General features: G+C 37.7%; 1 protein-coding gene and 1 long non-coding RNA gene across 9 annotated transcripts in view; one reads left to right on the forward strand and one right to left on the reverse strand.

Annotated features, from left to right (window-relative positions):
* tlk1a (tousled-like kinase 1a) overlaps window positions 1-4087 on the forward strand; it is a 49325-nt gene extending 45238 nt beyond the window's left edge. For all 8 annotated transcript variants that reach the window (XM_088605326.1, XM_088605322.1, XM_088605323.1 and 5 more), the window contains 5 exons: window positions 157-326; window positions 649-784; window positions 1319-1430; window positions 1520-1627; window positions 2354-4087. In XM_088605326.1, the coding sequence (XP_088461452.1) occupies window positions 157-326; window positions 649-784; window positions 1319-1430; window positions 1520-1627; window positions 2354-2527 (700 nt within the window). In that variant the 3' untranslated portion in view covers window positions 2528-4087. The remainder of the gene's footprint in view (window positions 1-156; window positions 327-648; window positions 785-1318; window positions 1431-1519; window positions 1628-2353) is intronic.
* A 1955-nt stretch (window positions 4088-6042) lies between these two features.
* Window positions 6043-17166, reverse strand: LOC148649108 (uncharacterized). Its single transcript, XR_015926288.1, has 5 exons — window positions 15677-17166; window positions 10035-10191; window positions 8048-8147; window positions 7551-7632; window positions 6043-7114 (listed from the first exon to the last, which is right to left on the reverse strand). It is a non-coding gene; the product is annotated as an uncharacterized LOC148649108 (long non-coding RNA).
* Window positions 17167-18787: the final 1621 nt, after the last annotated feature.

Genomic DNA, 18787 nt, shown 5'->3' on the forward strand with positions numbered 1-18787 from the left:
GAATAGGTGACTGTTACCTTTGTAGCACTTTGTATGCCTGTAGCTCAGATTTTGAGTACATTTATGTGAATTTTGTAGCTCAGAGTTTTTAGAGATCAAGTTTGCAAGTTTAAAGTCAAAGTTTCTTTGTAGCTGATCAGTGTTTTCCATCTGCAGGTTTTGTACAGTGTTAGAATACTGTGAAGGCAATGACTTAGACTTCTACTTGAAACAGCATAAGCTAATGTCTGAGAAAGAAGCCAGATCAATTGTCATGCAGATTGTGAATGCACTACGATACCTGAATGAAATCAAGCCACCTATCATACACTATGATCTTAAGCCAGGTACGTACAAGTGGGAACTTTTTTTTCTTGTCTGAACCAAATAAACCATAGGACAGGTTAATAGTAATACAGTGTTTCCATTCAATAGTAGTTTTTCTGAGTGCAAGTCACTAGACTATTTTGGTGTTGGGGTGTCACTTGGTACTCTGGGCTGTACTCAAGTGTGCAAATGTCCTTGAATTGTATTAGATGTGTCATCACTAACATCAGTTCAAAAGTATTGATCTGCATTTGATAAAAAACAGCTTATCTATGTGCCACTCCCAACACCCAGTTTTCCTTGATATTTATGTTTGTATTAATACTGGATTCTTCTTAAAAGGTAACATCCTGCTTGTTGATGGGACAGCCTGTGGCGAGATCAAAATTACAGACTTTGGTCTATCCAAAATCATGGACGATGATAATTATGGTGTAGATGGGATGGATTTAACATCACAAGGAGCTGGCACCTACTGGTAAAGATATGAGACTTGCTGCATTCCAAAAAGCACTGATAATAAGTATTGGGCAAAAGCTACTACCGGTATCTATATTAAAGGCTGACTTGTAGGTCAGCAGAGCTCGAGCCACTGTGTGTTGACTGAGTGTTGATTATGGACACAGCCAGACTGGGGGAGAAAAGGGTTTTGGGGGGATGCTCTGAAGTTAGTGAAGGCCCCCTGTGGTCTCCATGCCCTCCTGTACTAGAAAGTCTTTACTTGCAAGCACGATCACATGTTCAGGGAGCATCTCCAGTTTTTTTCAGATATAGGGTCCCTCTAACTCTGTGTAGTTTAGAAGCTGTTGTAGTGTTTTACTTATATTCTTTCTGTGTAAACTGGGACTTTTATATGATATGGTGGCATGCATTGTTAAAGAATGATGATTGTGTAAATTCACTTAGGAGCATTGCTGTATTGCTAAATGAGAGCATTCACTTTTTTTAAATACAAGCATCTGAACAAGCTGATGGTTTTCTATGTAATAATGAAAATGAATTATGTTTTTAGGTACCTGCCCCCTGAGTGTTTTGTAGTTGGCAAGGAACCTCCCAAGATCTCCAACAAGGTTGATGTGTGGTCTGTCGGAGTCATTTTTTTCCAGTGTCTGTATGGAAGAAAGGTATTTGGAACTTAGCTAATGTTCTTGAAACAGCATTTTTGATTAAGTGTATTTCAAATACCTGACACATTTTTGTGCTTTTCTTTCAGCCATTTGGCCACAACCAGTCTCAGCAGGATATCTTGCAGGAAAACACAATATTAAAAGCTACTGAAGTTCAGTTTCCGGTCAAGCCAGTTGTTAGCAGTGAAGCAAAGGTGAAGTGTTTTAATTTGATGTTTGTTTTAATTATGACCTTTCTACTTGTTACATATACACACTAAAGATAATTAATCAGTGAAGACTGTTACTTCAAGATTATAATCTACCGTGGTGTATGTATACCAATTACTACAATGCCAAATGTCACTTTTTCTAAACACTAGACGTTTAGTGTTAAAACTAATTAACTTTGTGAATTACCATTATTTTAATATAAGTTTACAGTAAATCGTATTTAAGTGCAGTGTTATTTTAAGAACTGCAAACAGCAGATTAAGCCAAGGTCAATGTGCTGATACTGACTTCTTTCAGTCTGCTTTTTTTTGTGCCTGTGCTGACATCTAGTGGACAAAGGGCATGTGAATGTGCACCACATGTATACAGTATGTACTGTAATCATCCAAAAACGCTACAGAGGATATGCCATAGTTTACCCTCTAATACATCTGATTTTAATTTGAGAGTAGTGGCTGAGTTGCCATTTTCTGTACTGTAGTTTTGTATGAAGGGCTGAAATGAGCTGGTAACAAACTAGGACAAGGGGTGCTGCATATTCAAGATGCGGATGGTCTCTCAAACCGCATGAAATTGTCTACTTTTAAGGAGACCATTTGATTCATATTGCTCTTGCATCTTGCTGGCTAGTAGTTAATGGAAGCTGTGCTTTGCAGTTTTGTTAAATGATGAAAGGTGTTCATATTTCATTTCCATCTTTGTTCCAGGCCTTTATAAGACGTTGCTTGGCATACCGAAAGGAGGATCGGTTTGACGTTCACCAGCTGGCTAGTGATTCCTACCTTCTTCCTCACATGAGGAGATCAAATTCTTCAGGGAATTTGCACATGGGAGGCTCAGGTCCTCCTGTGCCTCCCTCTTCGAGCATTATTTCCTACTGAGGATCTCTCCTGGCGACTGAAGTCTGGTGTGATGTTCTGAGCAGCTTTCTCCTGCTGGACGTGGGAGTACGTGTAGGAAAAGAGTCGCCTGTGCGTGTTTGAAATGTCTGGGGCCCCGGCAGTAGTTTTGGGATTTGAGAAGAATGGGACTGCACTAGCCCCCTGCTTGTACTGCACTGAGGTGGATTCAGGCGACTCCACAGAAGAGGGGGAAGGGGGCGACATTGGTTTCAAAGCTGAGGACGTTTCGCAGGTAAAAAACTCTAGAGCACTGCGATAAAAACAGCCTGACATGGGACTAGTAACTTGAATTCTGTTGCTGGTTGGTTGAACAGTGCCGGATATGGCACAAAAACTTGACACAGGAGGCAAAAGGGAGAAGTGGCAGTCTGCAGTTTAGATTAAGTGAAATTAAGCCTGCCTGGACATGAATGATAGAACTGCTAGAGTTTATTTAATGAACTGTTGTCCCGTAGTTTTGACTGCATAATTCTAGTTCAGTAGCATTTCCTTTAACATCATGACGGTTGTGTTCTTGTTGGTTTCTAACAAAAGCACTTGCTTTTAGTTTGTATTCTTGGGTTTCAACCATTAAATAGCCATGGGACTTACCTGATAAAATGTGAGTGAGCAGGTTACAGCTGGCATTATTTATGCCCAGGCAGAATCATATTTGCAGAATGCACAGAAAGTAACCAAATGTTGACAAACAGCAATGTACAGTATCCTATGCAGGATGATTTTAAAAATCCCTCTTAGAAAACAACAATTGTATATTTATTGTACAGATTTCAATTTCAGTTATTCTTAAATTTCAGCAGTTAAATTCTGTACAAAGTGTTAAAAAGAAATCTGCTTTTTTTTCTTACTGGAAATTCTTTTTTATGTCTCCTGGATTATTTTCATTTGCTGCTATTGATGTTGCTTTTATTTTTAATAAAGCAGGCTGTATGATCTACTTGAGGTACAAATTGTACAGTTAAAAAAAATAACAAAACCAAGGCATGTTATAACTGATTTATTAGGGGACAATTCTTAAAAAGTAAGAGGCCATTGTGCTTTTTGGCAAATAGGCTGTTTAGGTGTCTGTCCTAGGTGATCATTCCCTTAGAGGTGGCGATATCCAGCTGCCTGCTGGGAAATTATGCTGTAGTTTAAAGTGTCTTGTATGGCACCTCTTCAGTCTGGCACTAATAAAGTTTAGTACTTTTTCTTCTTAATCTGCTAAGAAGCCATTGCTGTGAAATTACAAAGAATGCCTTGTCCAGCACAATCCAGTAACTCTGTACATGGTAAATCTGTTCTGTACATTATCCTCGTCAATGTCATGTCCATGATACTGAATGAGTGCTTGTTTGTAATTTCTGCAAAGGTGATCCTGTTGCTGCAGGGTTCACTTTAATGTTCAGAAGATAAGCTTTTGCTAATGTTTTTGATGTTGCAAGCTTTTTTTTCCACTGTACATACAAACAGAATAACTGTCTCTGAAGGTGCTGCTGAAATTGTAGAGAATGTAGCCAAAAGAGTAATAAACATTAAAAAAAAATTGATTTTAATACATCATTGCTTCATGTGTTTTTGGATACTAAGTTGATTTTACTGTGGGGTGTGAAGGGTAATGGACAGAATTTCAGGAGCAACAGTTTTGACAAAACAGAAATGCTATTTTATACTGTGTAGGTTTTTAAGATTGGGCGTGAAAAAATAATGAAGACCTGGAAGAATTTTATATTCACTTGGGCCAAATAGTCTTTTGCACTGTACAAGCAGTTTGTGTCTTGGGATCATGTGCAAATGAAGATTGAATTGAATGGTTCTTGTAGGTTTTACTTGTATTGTTCTGAAAATAAAGAAATAACGTCACCAAAGCCAGATATGCACCTTGTTACTTTAAGATATATTGTGAGTGGGCTAAGTTGGTTTTAATTTACAAATAAAATTGAAACCCTAATTTTTTTTTGTTTTTTTAAAGTCACTGCATTAAACATGACCCTTTAAACAGCTTTTTTGCAAAGGTTTGATTTCTTAATACCCTGACACCTGTGAGTTTTATACCATAACATTTCTGTATGTTTTCGTTGTTTTGTGTCACCCTTGAACCAGTCCCCATTTGTCATCACAACAACACTGGTGTTTTTTTCTAATTGACATTAACATTAATCATATACTACTGTATTAACATTCCAAATGTGCTGGTTAGAACAGCTAGTTATTAAAAACAAGGAACTATTTTATTGCATTGTCTGCTTGTCCACAAGGTGGCATATTGCTTTAGTTCAGTATTCCTACTAATGTCCCATGTTAACACCAGACAGGGTGTGTGCCCAACAGACATTTTGATCTCTAGGAATGAAAAGGTGAACTTGAAACTGTTTTGCAGTGCTGAATGAGATAAAAGGTTTTTCAAATCCGAGTTTTATCTCCTAATGTTTCAGCATAATTTACATACCTAACTGCATAATTATTGCATATAACTGGTCATATAAGAGTGTGTATAAGGTGATACGAAATGAGGGGATACTTGTACAGTGTTGAATCTTTCAGTGTAATATTAAATAGAAAATGTGGTCTTAGAGACTGTGCACAGTTTTAATTATATTACTTATGAAATGTAAAAAGCTTTTTTTTCATCATTATGGCTGTCTTCCAAAATTGTAAATGGTTTTTAGGACTATGTTGCCTTCTCAGGGAGCACTAAAATGTAATGACTTATTCACATGAAGATTTAGTCCATCAACTGGAACTCTGCAGAATAATTTCTTCATAGGTGGCCAATAAATCGGTTCCCTGGGTTTTTGGAATTCAATAAATTGAACTTATTAATCTATTCTGTTTTGTAAGAGGCTGAAGACCTTTTAAGTATGTTTAATTCAGATGACACCATAAAGAACTGGACTGCAAGAGTATGCAGTAAAGTTCAACATTGTTTAAAAAAAGAGCTCAAAATTCAACCCAGTGGGTTTATTCAGAATTAACAATGAAACATAAAACAGAGAACACAATGTGGATAAAGCATTTAAAACCAAAAACAGGAGGCTCTCCTTTATGTAAAGGGTTGTGGGAGTATGGAACAAGCTACCTTGATTCAAGGACTTCATCCAGGTATTTCTTGAAATAGATCAATTAGCTACTGGTAGATGTGCTGAAAGGCCTCCTCTTATTTGTAATCTTTGTGTTGCATGAATTTAAGTTATTAAATGGTCCAGAAGCCTTAAAAAACAACGTCTGTGTTTTTTTAGTCAATTGCACTATGTATTATTCAAGTGGCATATTTTGTGCAGGAAGGTTAATTCCTTTGTCTTAAGGCAAAGTGCATTTGTAAATGCCTACTGCAGTATTACTTCAGAATAATGCAAACAATTACAGAATGTTTGGCTTTTTTTGTGTTAACTCTACCATTGAATGCAGAGAATGAAGAACTTTTATATTTAGTGCTGATTTCAAACTCAAATTGTGATCAGTTGTGTTCGCAGCTATACTGACAGGTAAAATATTTTTAATGACCTTAAAATGGCTTTTCCTCTATAAATGTCGTCACATCAGTTGATATTTAAACCTGTATAGCAGGTGGTTAGGACCATTTACAATATCAAAGCAGCTAACTCAAAATGAAAGCTTTTGTATATTCTAGTTCTATGTTTTATATATGCTTATTTTTTTAAGCTGTTGACCAAACTCCTCGTCTATGAACTGATTTGTAATGTTATTAGAGTGCTCAGTGTTGCCAAGGTAAGCTTATGATTTACTACTCTAGATCAGTGGATTCCTACCTGTCTGTAGGGATCCTATAAAGAATCATCAGATGTGCTGACTGACTGCCAAAGTTGGTATGTATTGAGGAATTCTAATTATTGAGGGACAGGGTATTGCGGATGCCACCTTGATGGGCAAAAACAAAAGATGTGTCTAATTGCAAGCATTTGACACGGAGGAAATGTTTCAGGTGTCCGCTCTGTAAATCCAGTATTAGCACAGGTGCTAAAAACAGGATTTTTTTATCAGCAGATACCAGGAACAAAGAGCAAACATCATCCTTGCATGCGAGAGCAGTTCTCAAGTAAATAAGAGAACCCTTTCTGCTGAACATTTCTCTTCGCTTCTTTGGTAAGGCGTCTTGAGGCCAAGTGCCATATTTTGTTATTAATCATTTTTGTGTTATGTTCTCTTAGGTTGAAGAGGGAGAAAATTCACTATTTTAGGAGCTCACAGGGTGTAGTTTTAAAACCCTCTGCCACTACGCATGTCAGAAGATGGAAACGACCGGACTGGATTTGAAAGACGTGCCCAATTAACCACCCCCCCCCCCCCCCCCCCTTCGGTAGAAAAGAGCTCTGAAGAACAGCCAGAGATCAATGTGCAAGACTCTGAAGGTGATGCCTTTAAGCAGTGCGACTCCTGAGCTGAGCTGCAGAATCACCGAACTGCAGCTGTGAGTGCAGGCTCGCTGGCGACCACCGCGCTGATGTCCGTCTGGTTTCTCGGCCAACGAAGGCCTTTGCTGACGGGGCCCATCACCCTCTTTGTCTCCCCCACGGAGCCGCTGCCACCAGCAGCCCTCTCACAGGAGGGGCCTAACGGCTTACGAGGCTGGAAACGGACGTTGTGGGGAGTTATCATCAACCACAGCTACTGTCCATCAAAAGCAAGCATATTCAGAAAACGTTTTTATGGATTTATTCATTAAAACACTTTGCAGATTCTAAGTTAATTTTAATTTGCAATGCAAGTTCTCAGATATTGCTATTTTAGAGATGGAGATTTCCAGCAGCTCAGAATATAATACTAATTTTGACCCTGTACCCAGTACATATTAAGTTCTGACAAATTCTCCATACCAGACCTACAAGACCAGTAAAGGTCACATTGACAAAAATGGCTAATTTGTTATAACTACATTTCTGCATGATTATATGTGCTCAAACAGACAATGGAAATACATACATTTGGATTATTTATCTAAATGCAAGCACAGAAGAAAACAGAGGGAAAAACAAAGTATCTGTCATCTGAGTTTCTCACTTACCTTGGTTTTTTTACTCAATGTTGGATGTTTTCGTCACAAAAACCTCCTCTTGGGATGATGCCCCCTCCACACTTCTTGATGGCTTAGGAAAATAGAAGAAAAGAAGGGGTTTGCTTCTCATATAAAACAAAGAAATTCACATTCTCCCAGAGACAAAAGCTAAGCATGCAGGGATATTAAAGAAATCGTACAAGAAATCAACAAAGTTGAGACAATATATAATGAAAAACAGAGAATAATACTATCTATAATCCACTTTTTAAATTAATTTATTAATCTTTAAATCTGAAAACAAAAATATAAAAATACAAATTAAATGCTAACATTCCTCATTTCTAATAGATTGATGTTGCGTATCTATATCAAGAGCAGTGTGGAGTTGACGTACTTTGTGTGCATACCTTCTGTGTTGGTGGCTTAAAAGCAATCCTGAATGTTGATACAGGAATAAATATGACTTAACATTTCTGACTTCCTTTTCCATCGCAATGACATACCGTCTTGCCCACATCCATCCGAGTCGCTCCTCTGAGGCCTGTGAGACGTGGGAATGGACTGTGTGGTGGAGCTCTGGCGCCCAGGAAACTCATCCACAGCCTGGAAGAAAGAAACACAACTCTGCGGTCAGGGAAGCTAGCAGTGTATAAGGGACTGCGGCCGTAAGAAGAAATCTTTGGGGCTTGCATTAGTCGGGTCTGGCTCTCGTTTCTTTGGCGAATCGGTTCAGTTCAATGATAAAAAGGGGGGAAAAAACTACATTGAACGGAATGGCAGGAGACAGTCCAGAGAAACTATACAGGAGGACTTTGCTGTGACTGGACAGATGCTGAGAGGTTGTATTTGAACAAAGTGGCAAAAAAGCGTGCTGTACCATTTCCTGCGCAGTGTGAGTTTTTCAGGGGTGTCTGTGGTCACCTGGAGGGTATTAAGGGTGGGTAAGGCTAAGAGTGGGAGCCCTGAGATGCAGGTTTGGATGGGAAAGACTGTCCCTCCCGTAGCTGGATGAGGAGCCACACACACACCCACAAAACAATAGAGAACAGGAAAAGTAAGGTAGTTTTCCTTATTGTAACCTATGCCATCCATACATGAATATCTAGAATGATATTTTTTAGAACTAACAATACAGTATTATCTAATAAACAACACAGGACGTCCTGGAATTAGCAGGGAAGGTTTCATTTAAAATCCTAAAACTATTTCCAGAACTGAAAGAAATACCTGCTGTGCGCACAGTCTTGTAACTGGTTAAATACCATCTGTTTCTTTAAAATAAGTGTTTGTTGTCAAAATGCTAGCAATGTTTGGAACATATTTTGAGGCATATAAATGAGACAGAGCATTTTTAATAGGTAGCCTACAGGACGTTACACAATAGGGAAGCGAATTACCAGTGCTGTATTGCCTCATGATTTATTGTTCAGAATTCTCATCAGAACAATTCCAAAAATAACAGACCATGTGTATTTTTTAAACTGGCTGTGAATTTATAGCATGCAAAGAGAGAATAGTTTTTAGTTTGATGCCTAAAGTGAACAGTATGTCCTGAACTGTACAATAGTGTAATATTATCTCATCACTCTTACTCCAGCAAAGATGTTGGGATAGTGTTCGATGCAAAGAATGTACAACAACAGGCAATGACCAATTTACTCATTGAGTCCTTTACAGAAGAAGATGTCACCCTCCCCTTGAAACCTAGGTACTGTAGAAGACTTTTGTGGGAGGAGACCTGTTTTGTTGGGGTAGCAGTGTGGTAAATCCCCCCCCACACACACCTTTCACCCTCTCTCCACTGCCCCAGGAGAGTGGTGCTTCACTAGACACGGCTTCATAACTGCTCAGACACAGCAAGGAACTCATGGTCTCATCGAGGACTGGTACAAAACAATTCGAATTCCAATTTCACAAAGAACTTCCAGTTACTTTCTTAAGGTTAGAAAAATGTCTGTTGGTATAAATTAAGGGGATACATATTACATTTAACATATCTAAAAGTGTGCATGCTTTCAATTTTTTTCTGGCCTGAAATCCTGATGAAAAAGACTTAATAATTTAAAAAGTGCCCTTCTATTGCTAGACTCACTTCTACTTCAGACAAGTGGAACTTGAAGTACGCTTCCACTAATACATTGTACTGTATAAAAAGAAACGCTCTTTTAACATTAAACTGCTATAAGGCAACTAGTGGTCAGACAGTAATTGCTCACAAGGGATTCCTGCTGTTGAGACCAACAGCTTTTGTTGATTAACCTTTGAAACACAATGATCACATAGCTGCACAGATCATCCTTACAAGGTTAAGCATGGCATCTGTTTCTTAAGAATCACTTGGGAGAACCTTTCTCCATGTTTCATGTTCAAGCTCTGCCCAATCTTGAAGAGAGGTGAAAAAGGAGTCCCTTTTTGGAATCCCTGAGGTTGTATCTTGGGATTTTCATGGAAGTGTCTTTGCCTCAGCGTGTGTTTGGGGGGAGTACAAACCTGGCAAGAGGAGAGGGTGAGAGAGGAGGAAGAATGGCTGTAGGAGCTGTAGGCCGTGTTACTATGACAACTGGTGGAGACAGGGCCTCTGCAAGCAAAACACTTGTTCTTCAGCTCTGCAATCAATCTGCTCTGAGCTTCTACGGTTCTCTGTAAACTGACAAGAAGTCTTTGTGTTATATTTTTATGTCATTTACATCAAAATGTGTAAGATAAAAAAATATTTCAGATGATCAATTCTTTGGCCTATGTATGATATTAATGCTCTCACAGCTCTGAAGAGAAAATTTAAATAGATTTCAAAAATGTTTTTCAACCTCTACAAGGGTAGGACAAATCATTTTTACAAAGCAAACTTAAAAAAAAGAATCTAAAAATATATGGACAACTACTCAGCTACAAAACCTATTGCTAGGAAAGAAAACATGGTCTAATAAATCAATTACAAATAAATAATAAGTAAGAATTTGAACTAATAAGACCAAAATGCAGGTGACGAAAATGAACTTTCAGAATTGCAAGCAGAGGCGAAAATAGGTGGTAAGAAAAATGAGGGGAAAGGTCAAGAGAGATGGAAAATATTTTGGTCAAATTTATAACAGCAAAAGAATAGCAAAGACAACAAGGTTTCACAGACATACTGTATGTCTTTCTTCTCATGCTGAAGAAAGACAAAGTTCTTTGTTAATTAATATTAGCATAGACAAATCAGGATTATTATAGGTAATAGAAACACTTAAACAAATTCCCAGGGTCTAGTGCGATTGTATTAAGTATACTTAAAAAAATAGTTTAATTCATAGGAAACTAACTCTTGAAACAGACTCATTAGGCAGACCAACCATAAAAAAGCCCATCCATAAACTGAAACAAGCAATTACCAGCTCCTGAGTCTTCCTTCTATTCCATCTACAGTTATGGAAAAGAAACTGTTACAGCTAAACTAGAGCATCTACAGTTACCTCTAAAATTATTGACACGCTTAAAAATGAGCAAGAAACGCTGTATAGAATAAACAAGACAAGTAATGAGCTATATTGTAATGTTCCAAAATGTGAAATGTATTTATTAGTGATTCAATGAAATCAACTTAAATTCTACATTTCCTACTTTATAAATTTATTTCCAAAATAAATGAAGTGCCGTAATAATTGTCATCTCTGTTTTCAGAACTTTGTGCTTCATTCCCTCGCAAGGACAACAGCACGGAGCCTTTTTCTATAATGTTTATTTTCAATTCAAACCACAGGTGGACTGAGATGCAGTTTTATTGGGGTCATTATCTTGGTGGAAAATCCATTTTCGGCTGTGTTAGCCTTTGACTAAAATGTCCTGATGCGTGGGAGAGTTCATGATATCATCTTATGATACCATGATATCACCAGGTGGATGCTGCACATTGGTGGTGGTGGAGGGGAGACCCCATTACCTGTAAAGCGCTTTGAGTGGAGTGTCCAGAAAAGCGCTATATGTGTGAGCAATTATTATCATAATTATTATTATCTTGATTACTCCGACAAGGGTTCCAGGACCAACTGAAGCAATACAACCCCACAACATCCCAGATTTGCCACCATATTTTATAGCAGGTGTGATGTTTTTTCTGCCTATACATCCTGCTTTTCATGCTAACTTCATCCCTGGGATGGCATTGACCAAAGAAATATTTAATCTCACCACAACACCAGATTCCCATCAAAGTGGTTGGTTTGCTAAAAGGCATCGTCTTTTAAGTTTATTGGTTAGTCTCAAAGGCTTTTTTTCTAGCAACCCTTACAATCAGCCTGTTGTAAAGGAGCTGGCACCTAATTGTAGATCTGGAGACTTGGTGACCCCAAGATGCAACCAAGTTGTGTAATTCTCTAGCTGTGGCCCTTGGGTTTTTCTTTGCCTGAAGAACTATGCTCCACACTGTGTTTCTTCTACCGGGCACGTTTACCACTGGTCCAATGGTTTTGAGCTTCTCAGTTATTGACCAAATTGGTCAAGCAGTATATTGTATCTATTTTCTGTTCCTTTTTGTACCCATTTCCCGACTTATGAGGTCTTTTCATTTGTGAGTTCTTTGCCTTTCCCCATGGTGACGGATGTCAAGGGAATTCAAAGACATGCGTGTTACCTCATTTTTATCCCCTGGGGAAACAGGAAGACATGGACAGACACAATTTAGTTCCATAAGACTGAGATTAACATAAAAGCAGAATGTTAACGCACATTTAATTTTGTTTGATTTTATCTAGGGTCGGCACAGCAGCTCAGTGGTTAGCCATAGCTGCCTCCCAGTGGCCTTGGGTTCAATTTCAGAATTCAGGTGCTATGCCTCTGGACCTTGCATGTTCTCCCCATGTTCGTGCGAGTTTCTTCCCAGAGTCCAAAGACATACTGGAATGGTAACTGGCATCAGGGAAATTGCCCCCGATGTGAAAGTGTGTGAGGGCCCTGTCGTTTGTCCGCTGCTTTCTGGGATAGGCTAGGGCTCCCCCGCGACTCTGTACTGGATAAAGAGATTAGAAAATGATGGCTGGATGTTTTCATTTATAAGAATCTTCTGAGGTAATTTTGACACCTACCTTTTTGAGAATGGCATTTGCGTTAGAATAAAAGAATATAGTTTTTTCCATATTTTTGAGCACTATCTGTGCTGTTACCTCATTGTTTTTTTTTGCTCATCTTTATCAAGGGTGCCAATAATTTTGGAGTTGACTGTAAAGGGAAATAAAATTATAGGAAATGGTCAATGGATTTAGAAAAGGCTGAGTGTGCCTAACCAACGTATTAGAACTATAAATAAACAACAACGGTAGTGGATATACAAAGAGCATATATGATATAGTGTATTTACTGCAGATTTACAGAAGGCTTCTGATAATGTTCCTTGCAAAAGATGGATTATCAAGTTGCAGGCAGTAGGTATTCAAGGAAATACCTGTATTTGGATAAACTGGTTAATGGATAGAAGTATTGGTGAATCCTCAAATTTGGATGATATAAACAGAAGTGTACTTCAGGGCTCTTTTTTCCAATAACTTCTCTTCCTAATTTCTATCAATGATTTAGATTCTGCTATGATGTAACCTAGTCAGATTTTCAGATTGTACTAAAATAGGATTATAGGAAACACCATAGAAGCTGCATAGAAAATTCAAAAAGACCTAGACAAAATTCAAGACTGGACAAACACTTGGTAGATTGCATTTAAAGCAAAGTATCATGAACAATTATTGGCACATGTAAACTTTACATATAAAATGGGGAATACAGATCTTGAAGAAACTATGAAAAATACTAGGTGTTTATTTTGACATTTACATTTTTCATCCTCAGTCTAGACAATGTGGGAAAATGATAAAAAAGGGACTTATCAATTACCTACCAAGTTACTAAGCCAAAAGAGCTACAGTAGGAAACGTACCTTTTTATCTGCAAAATTGTGTAAATTCTTCTAATTAAGTCACACAGAAAGGCATGCAAAGGGCCTTCATATGAAATTGACTGGTGACTCCAAGTTAGGATTCACAACAGCACTATTAAAACAAATGTTGAAAGCTGTTGTGAAAAACAGCCAATTGTTATTAAATAAAAGTTTGTTTTATTTTCTGTTTTATTATCTGATATTTTATATATTTTATATAGATATTATTTTATTTGTTTTATTATCTGTTACACAATTTTAGAACTTAATTCAATTTAACTCAATTCTTGCATTCATGACAGTTTTAACTAGTTTTTAAAAGTTCCTCTTCACCCAAAACCTTGGTTTTGATAATTCTCTTCCCTTCTGAAGAATTAACCCAATGCTAATGTTAATAATCCCCTCTCCCTACAAGGGAAAAGCTTTACTTGTTTTTATGGCTCCTAAACATGCTGAGTACAAAACTGCCAAGGACATAGAAAACTAATAATCGACATGTTCAACCATTAAGGCTTCTGAACATCTAAGTGAAGACACATCTGATTGTTGCCAGTCTGAAATGTTAATTTGTTTTTCGTTTCCAATTAAATTGACATGGAAGGGGAGTTAATGTTCAGTAGCAGAGCACAGTAGGAGGCGGCACCAGCTCACAGTTGTCAGAGTGATTAGAAAAACACTAAGTGAAGTAGGAGAAAGTTCTTATCACTGACTGTATCTTTACAACTTGTCTAGCAACATTAGGCACATCTCTGCAGTCTCATTTAAGCACCAACACACTCAAACATCAAAAATGTTTTGAAGAAGACTTTTCCTTTGGGGAACAAGACCAACATTGTTTCATTTAGATTGCATTTGCCTCTCTCTTGTTTTTCTATCATTCAAGCCTTCAGGAAAATTCCAATAATAACTCTGAAAGTTTGCCGCAGGTTCAAGATAACAGCTTTTGTTCGTAATCAGTACAAACTCTTGCTCATAATCAGGTCCCCAAGAAAATGCAGGCATATTCATACTTCAATGAAATTATAGCTTGGATTTGCTGTACGTATAAGAAACATCTGTATAACTACAGCACAGCATGAAAGAAAAGAATGATAAAGCATTCACAGTGATTCCGAATAAAATTATCCGTGACAAAACATGGTGTGTTCAATCTTCTGATATCTGTTGCCTATAACGTGCATATCATATACATATTTTTTTGCTCATTAACTATAAATATGATATGCATGGTGATAACTTTGCACAATGCGTTGAGTATGAAAAGTTTATAGAAGGTACTAGCATGAGTTATATTAGAAATGTTTGTATTGTGATCTTTGAGGAATAAAGCTTTTTTGTGCAGGCTTCTCAATTTAACATTAGGGTCCAAGAAAAGATTAAGAACATATATTACATTTCTTAAAACACGAATTAGGTCCATTCAAACAAGTAACTTGTGTCTGTCTACTCAATCCTAGTTTTAAACAATAACTAAGCCACTAAACATTATGACAAGAGCTTCACAAGGCAGGAATTTCCTTAGCAGAGACATTAAGTTCAAATACAATCCTCATTTTTACATGCGTCTTTGCAGTGTTTTGGCTTTACCAGTTACCAATTAGTTGTCAAAACAGACAGGGTTGATCACAGGCATTTAATTTGGATTGTGAACAAACTGATCATGTCCAAGTGTTCCCTAAAAAAGAGGAATCCAGAGTGACAAACAGTATATGAGACAAACTACGCAGGAACAGGGTTCAAAAGCCTTTGTTGTAAAGGACATCACAAGGATATTGAAGAAAATATTCCTGGAGCACAATAATTCCAGATAATCTGCTGATTTGATCAGGATGCAAAAATGAGATGTTAAGAAGAGAAATACAAGGTACCAACTTAAAATAATCAACTAAAACGTCAGTACTTTTAACTATGTGTGTACTGTTTGCACATTGAAGAAGCAGCAGTGCTAATCTTTCATCAGTAATGACCAGCCTTGACTCAGCAGATCATCTACCCCATGTGTTGCAACTCTCCTCATGCAGCTTGTGACCCTGCTTTCCTGAAAAGGCACTTTAGGCCTGGGGAAGTCCATTTGTCTCTCTTGCAGAGAGGAAAGATCAACTACAGTCTGTGACCACATAGAGAAATCTGTTATGCTGCAGTCATGCGACGACCTTTGACCTGTGAATGGCATGTACTGACATTCTCTCTTTACAACACAGCTCTCGGGGTGCTCGATGTTAAGTCTTACCGCTGAATCTCGCGGAGCAGTTCGGCGATACTAGAGCACAAGGGAACAGCTCCTTTTCTCACAGCACGTATGACAAACTGAACTGCCTTCGAAGCTATCTCCTTATTTTCTTCCAGACCATCTGCTTCAGAGCCACCTCCTGAAAACACACAGTAATATATAACAAGATAATAACTGTATAAAATACTTAACTGGATACATCAGACTCATTTTGCACATAATCAATGGAGATTGGTTATGTGAAAACTCCTAGGAGTATTGACAATGATGGTTATGATGGGTATATAAAAAGATGTCTAAAACTGAGAATACTTCAAAAGTAAGAAACTGGAAGCCATCATCGTGTGAGGAAAAAACATTGATTCTAGTAGCAGAAGTTCAAAAATAGCAAACATCTAATTGTTGCTCAATAAATGTTGCTCATTTTCTGCTAGCTACAATTGATTTTTTTTGCGTTACTGTCCTTCAGGTTAACTATTGTAAATGACTGAGGAATTAATTGAATTATTTGATTTAGGTATTATTTGATTTTAATTAAGTGAGTCAATTGAATAAATTGAATGAACAACTTCTGACCTGCATAGTACCCCCCACAAAATAAACCAATGCATTCTGCATGACTTGGACTTCAGGCCTCCTCTAAGGGCAATGTGGGCAATGCTGTTCCTGGAGAGATAATACAGTAGGCTTCTTCATTCCCTCTTAAACTCATACATTTCTAAAGATTAGGAAGGATTTCATTTTTACCACTTATGCCAAGTGATCTCTTCAATTAATTTTGAAGAGAGCACTACAGGTATAGTAGGCTTAGTTGAACTAATACATTTACGATTTTCATCAAAACTTCGACATAATTAGGGACTCTAGACTCACAACTGGAAAGTTGTACTGTATGTTCAAATCTGAGGTGGGGCACTGCTCTTTTACCATTAAGTCTCCATTAACTTCACTGCGATAGCTTCCGTGGAATGCCCAGCTGGTACAAATGTGCGTAGCTGTGGCTTATGGAGTAAGAGAGAGAATTAACAATGACAATAAAAGTGAGATAAGGCCTGCTGTATGGTAACTGTGCAGCACCAGGGTCAGCAACCGCTAATGTATTGTTTCATTAATTTATAAATATTATATTAAACAGGGAGATCATCAAGATTATACTCCCAGCATTTCCTAGCAATATCTCTTTTCTCATTCTATCCTCTCTGTTTTTGCCAGTGGTATTTCACCTGTCTTACCTCTTATTTCCCTAGTCAATGGACTGCTTCAGGGTAAACAGTGAAACAAACCGTTACCCAAAGGGCTTTTGGGATGTGGAACAAGCTACCCTGCACCCAGTTTAGTTTAGTAAAGCCAACACTGTCTTCTTTCTAGGAAACCTCTGGATGAGATCTTTGGATCAATTATTTACCAAATGGTCTCCTCTCCTAACCTACGTGTGCGCTACCATTAAGGTATGCTCAGCGTTAAGACCTATTGCAGCTATCGGGAAAAAAAACGACGTTTTTCACGAGGATAAGTTATTTTATGTTTATTGCCTTAAACTCCTTATGATTCCGCGCAGAAATCACATGATATAAATAAAATCTAAAATAACGTCTCGCTTACTTGCAGCAAAAAATAACTGCATTTTTAAATGAAGATTTAAAAGGAAGCATTCAGAGAGAAAGGTGTTTAATATTAGATGTTATATATAAATAGGGATCTATTCTGTACTACTATATTATTTTAATACATTTTTTTTAAAAAAAAACATGGCTTCGCAACAATAGCTTCTCGTAAATTACATAAAACTAAAACGAAGTCTTGATGATTCCATGTGACGTGAGCCAAGAAAACACAAGCGCTTTTCTACCTGTGCGTTTGTTTTAGGTGATGTTTTCCTCCGTATCTAGCGATTTTCTCCATTCGCAGGGTCCATGATGAGACATTTCAGTCGATGTTTCGAAAGGGAAAGGGTGTTTTTCTCGCTCAGGTAATCGTCTTGGAGTTAACGTTGACTTAAGCGGGCAGTTACAACTGCACTTGTCGGCCATATTTTAAAGCATCCAGACTCTGTCCTGCTAGCAGTACTAGTATCATTATCCGAAAGGGAGGAAGGGAACCACTATACACCTGTTGTGTGAAGAATTTAGTACAGGCGAATTGAGGTATTTAGAAGTACTGTATATTTTGTATTTAACTGAATACCGACTTGATTGACACAGGTATAATACACATATCAAAACAAGTTTTGCCTTCCCAGTGAAAGTGCAGTAATACGGGTGGATTACAGGTCGAATACAGATGGAAAGAGCAAAACATTTAGACCGCAGTTGTTGATATTTAAGAATCGGAAGGATCATCCCATCTTTTTAACCTAGTAAATATTTTTGTTAAACCATTTTATAAACCCCAATGGGGTTTAAATATTAAAGGCCTCGCGAACTTAAACATCTGCAAGTGCAGCTCAGTTGATCACTTTCACAACTAATTTGTGATGCTTTCAAAGCATCCAGGAAATGTCAATTTGGAACATGCTTAATTTTAAAATAAGAACATTGATACATCGCACAATTGGTCAAATTTGGCTAAATGGAATTGACTAAATTAAGATACGATTTCTGCCAGGACGCAGTTATTTGCAGGGCGATTTATCTTTACAATTAAATTTTACGAGACTGAATCATTACTAGTAAAAGCCAGGGCAGATTCTGCCCGTTAAAACTACAAGGCAGCTGTAGGTAAACTGGACAAGAGAGGAAGCATCAGTAGAAAAAAAAATAACCCCGCCTTGGAAATATATTCGCTGCTCTTATTTTCTAGTATCTAATGTCACAACGTACGACATCCGTACCTCTTATTTGAATGTATTCCAAGTACAATGGAATCGGTTGAGCACAAGTTGCAGAACACCACTTTGTTCCTTGAGTCTTTTGTCGGCTCTTATTAATCTAGGCTCAGTAAGAAACTCTTCTGAATACTTACCACACAGAGCTTCTTAAGAATAATGTTGCAGGAGGCGTCCTGAAAGCTGCAAAGACGTATCCCAAAAAAATCTTTTTCTGAAAAACCATGAGTGGAAGCATGTCATGCTTACCATTTAACTTCCTCTTGGTTACATTTCAAGTCCTCACA

This window comes from Lepisosteus platostomus, chromosome 14, assembly GCF_059453375.1.
Source record: "Lepisosteus platostomus isolate fLepPlt1 chromosome 14, fLepPlt1.hap1, whole genome shotgun sequence".
Lineage (NCBI taxonomy): Eukaryota > Metazoa > Chordata > Actinopteri > Semionotiformes > Lepisosteidae > Lepisosteus > Lepisosteus platostomus.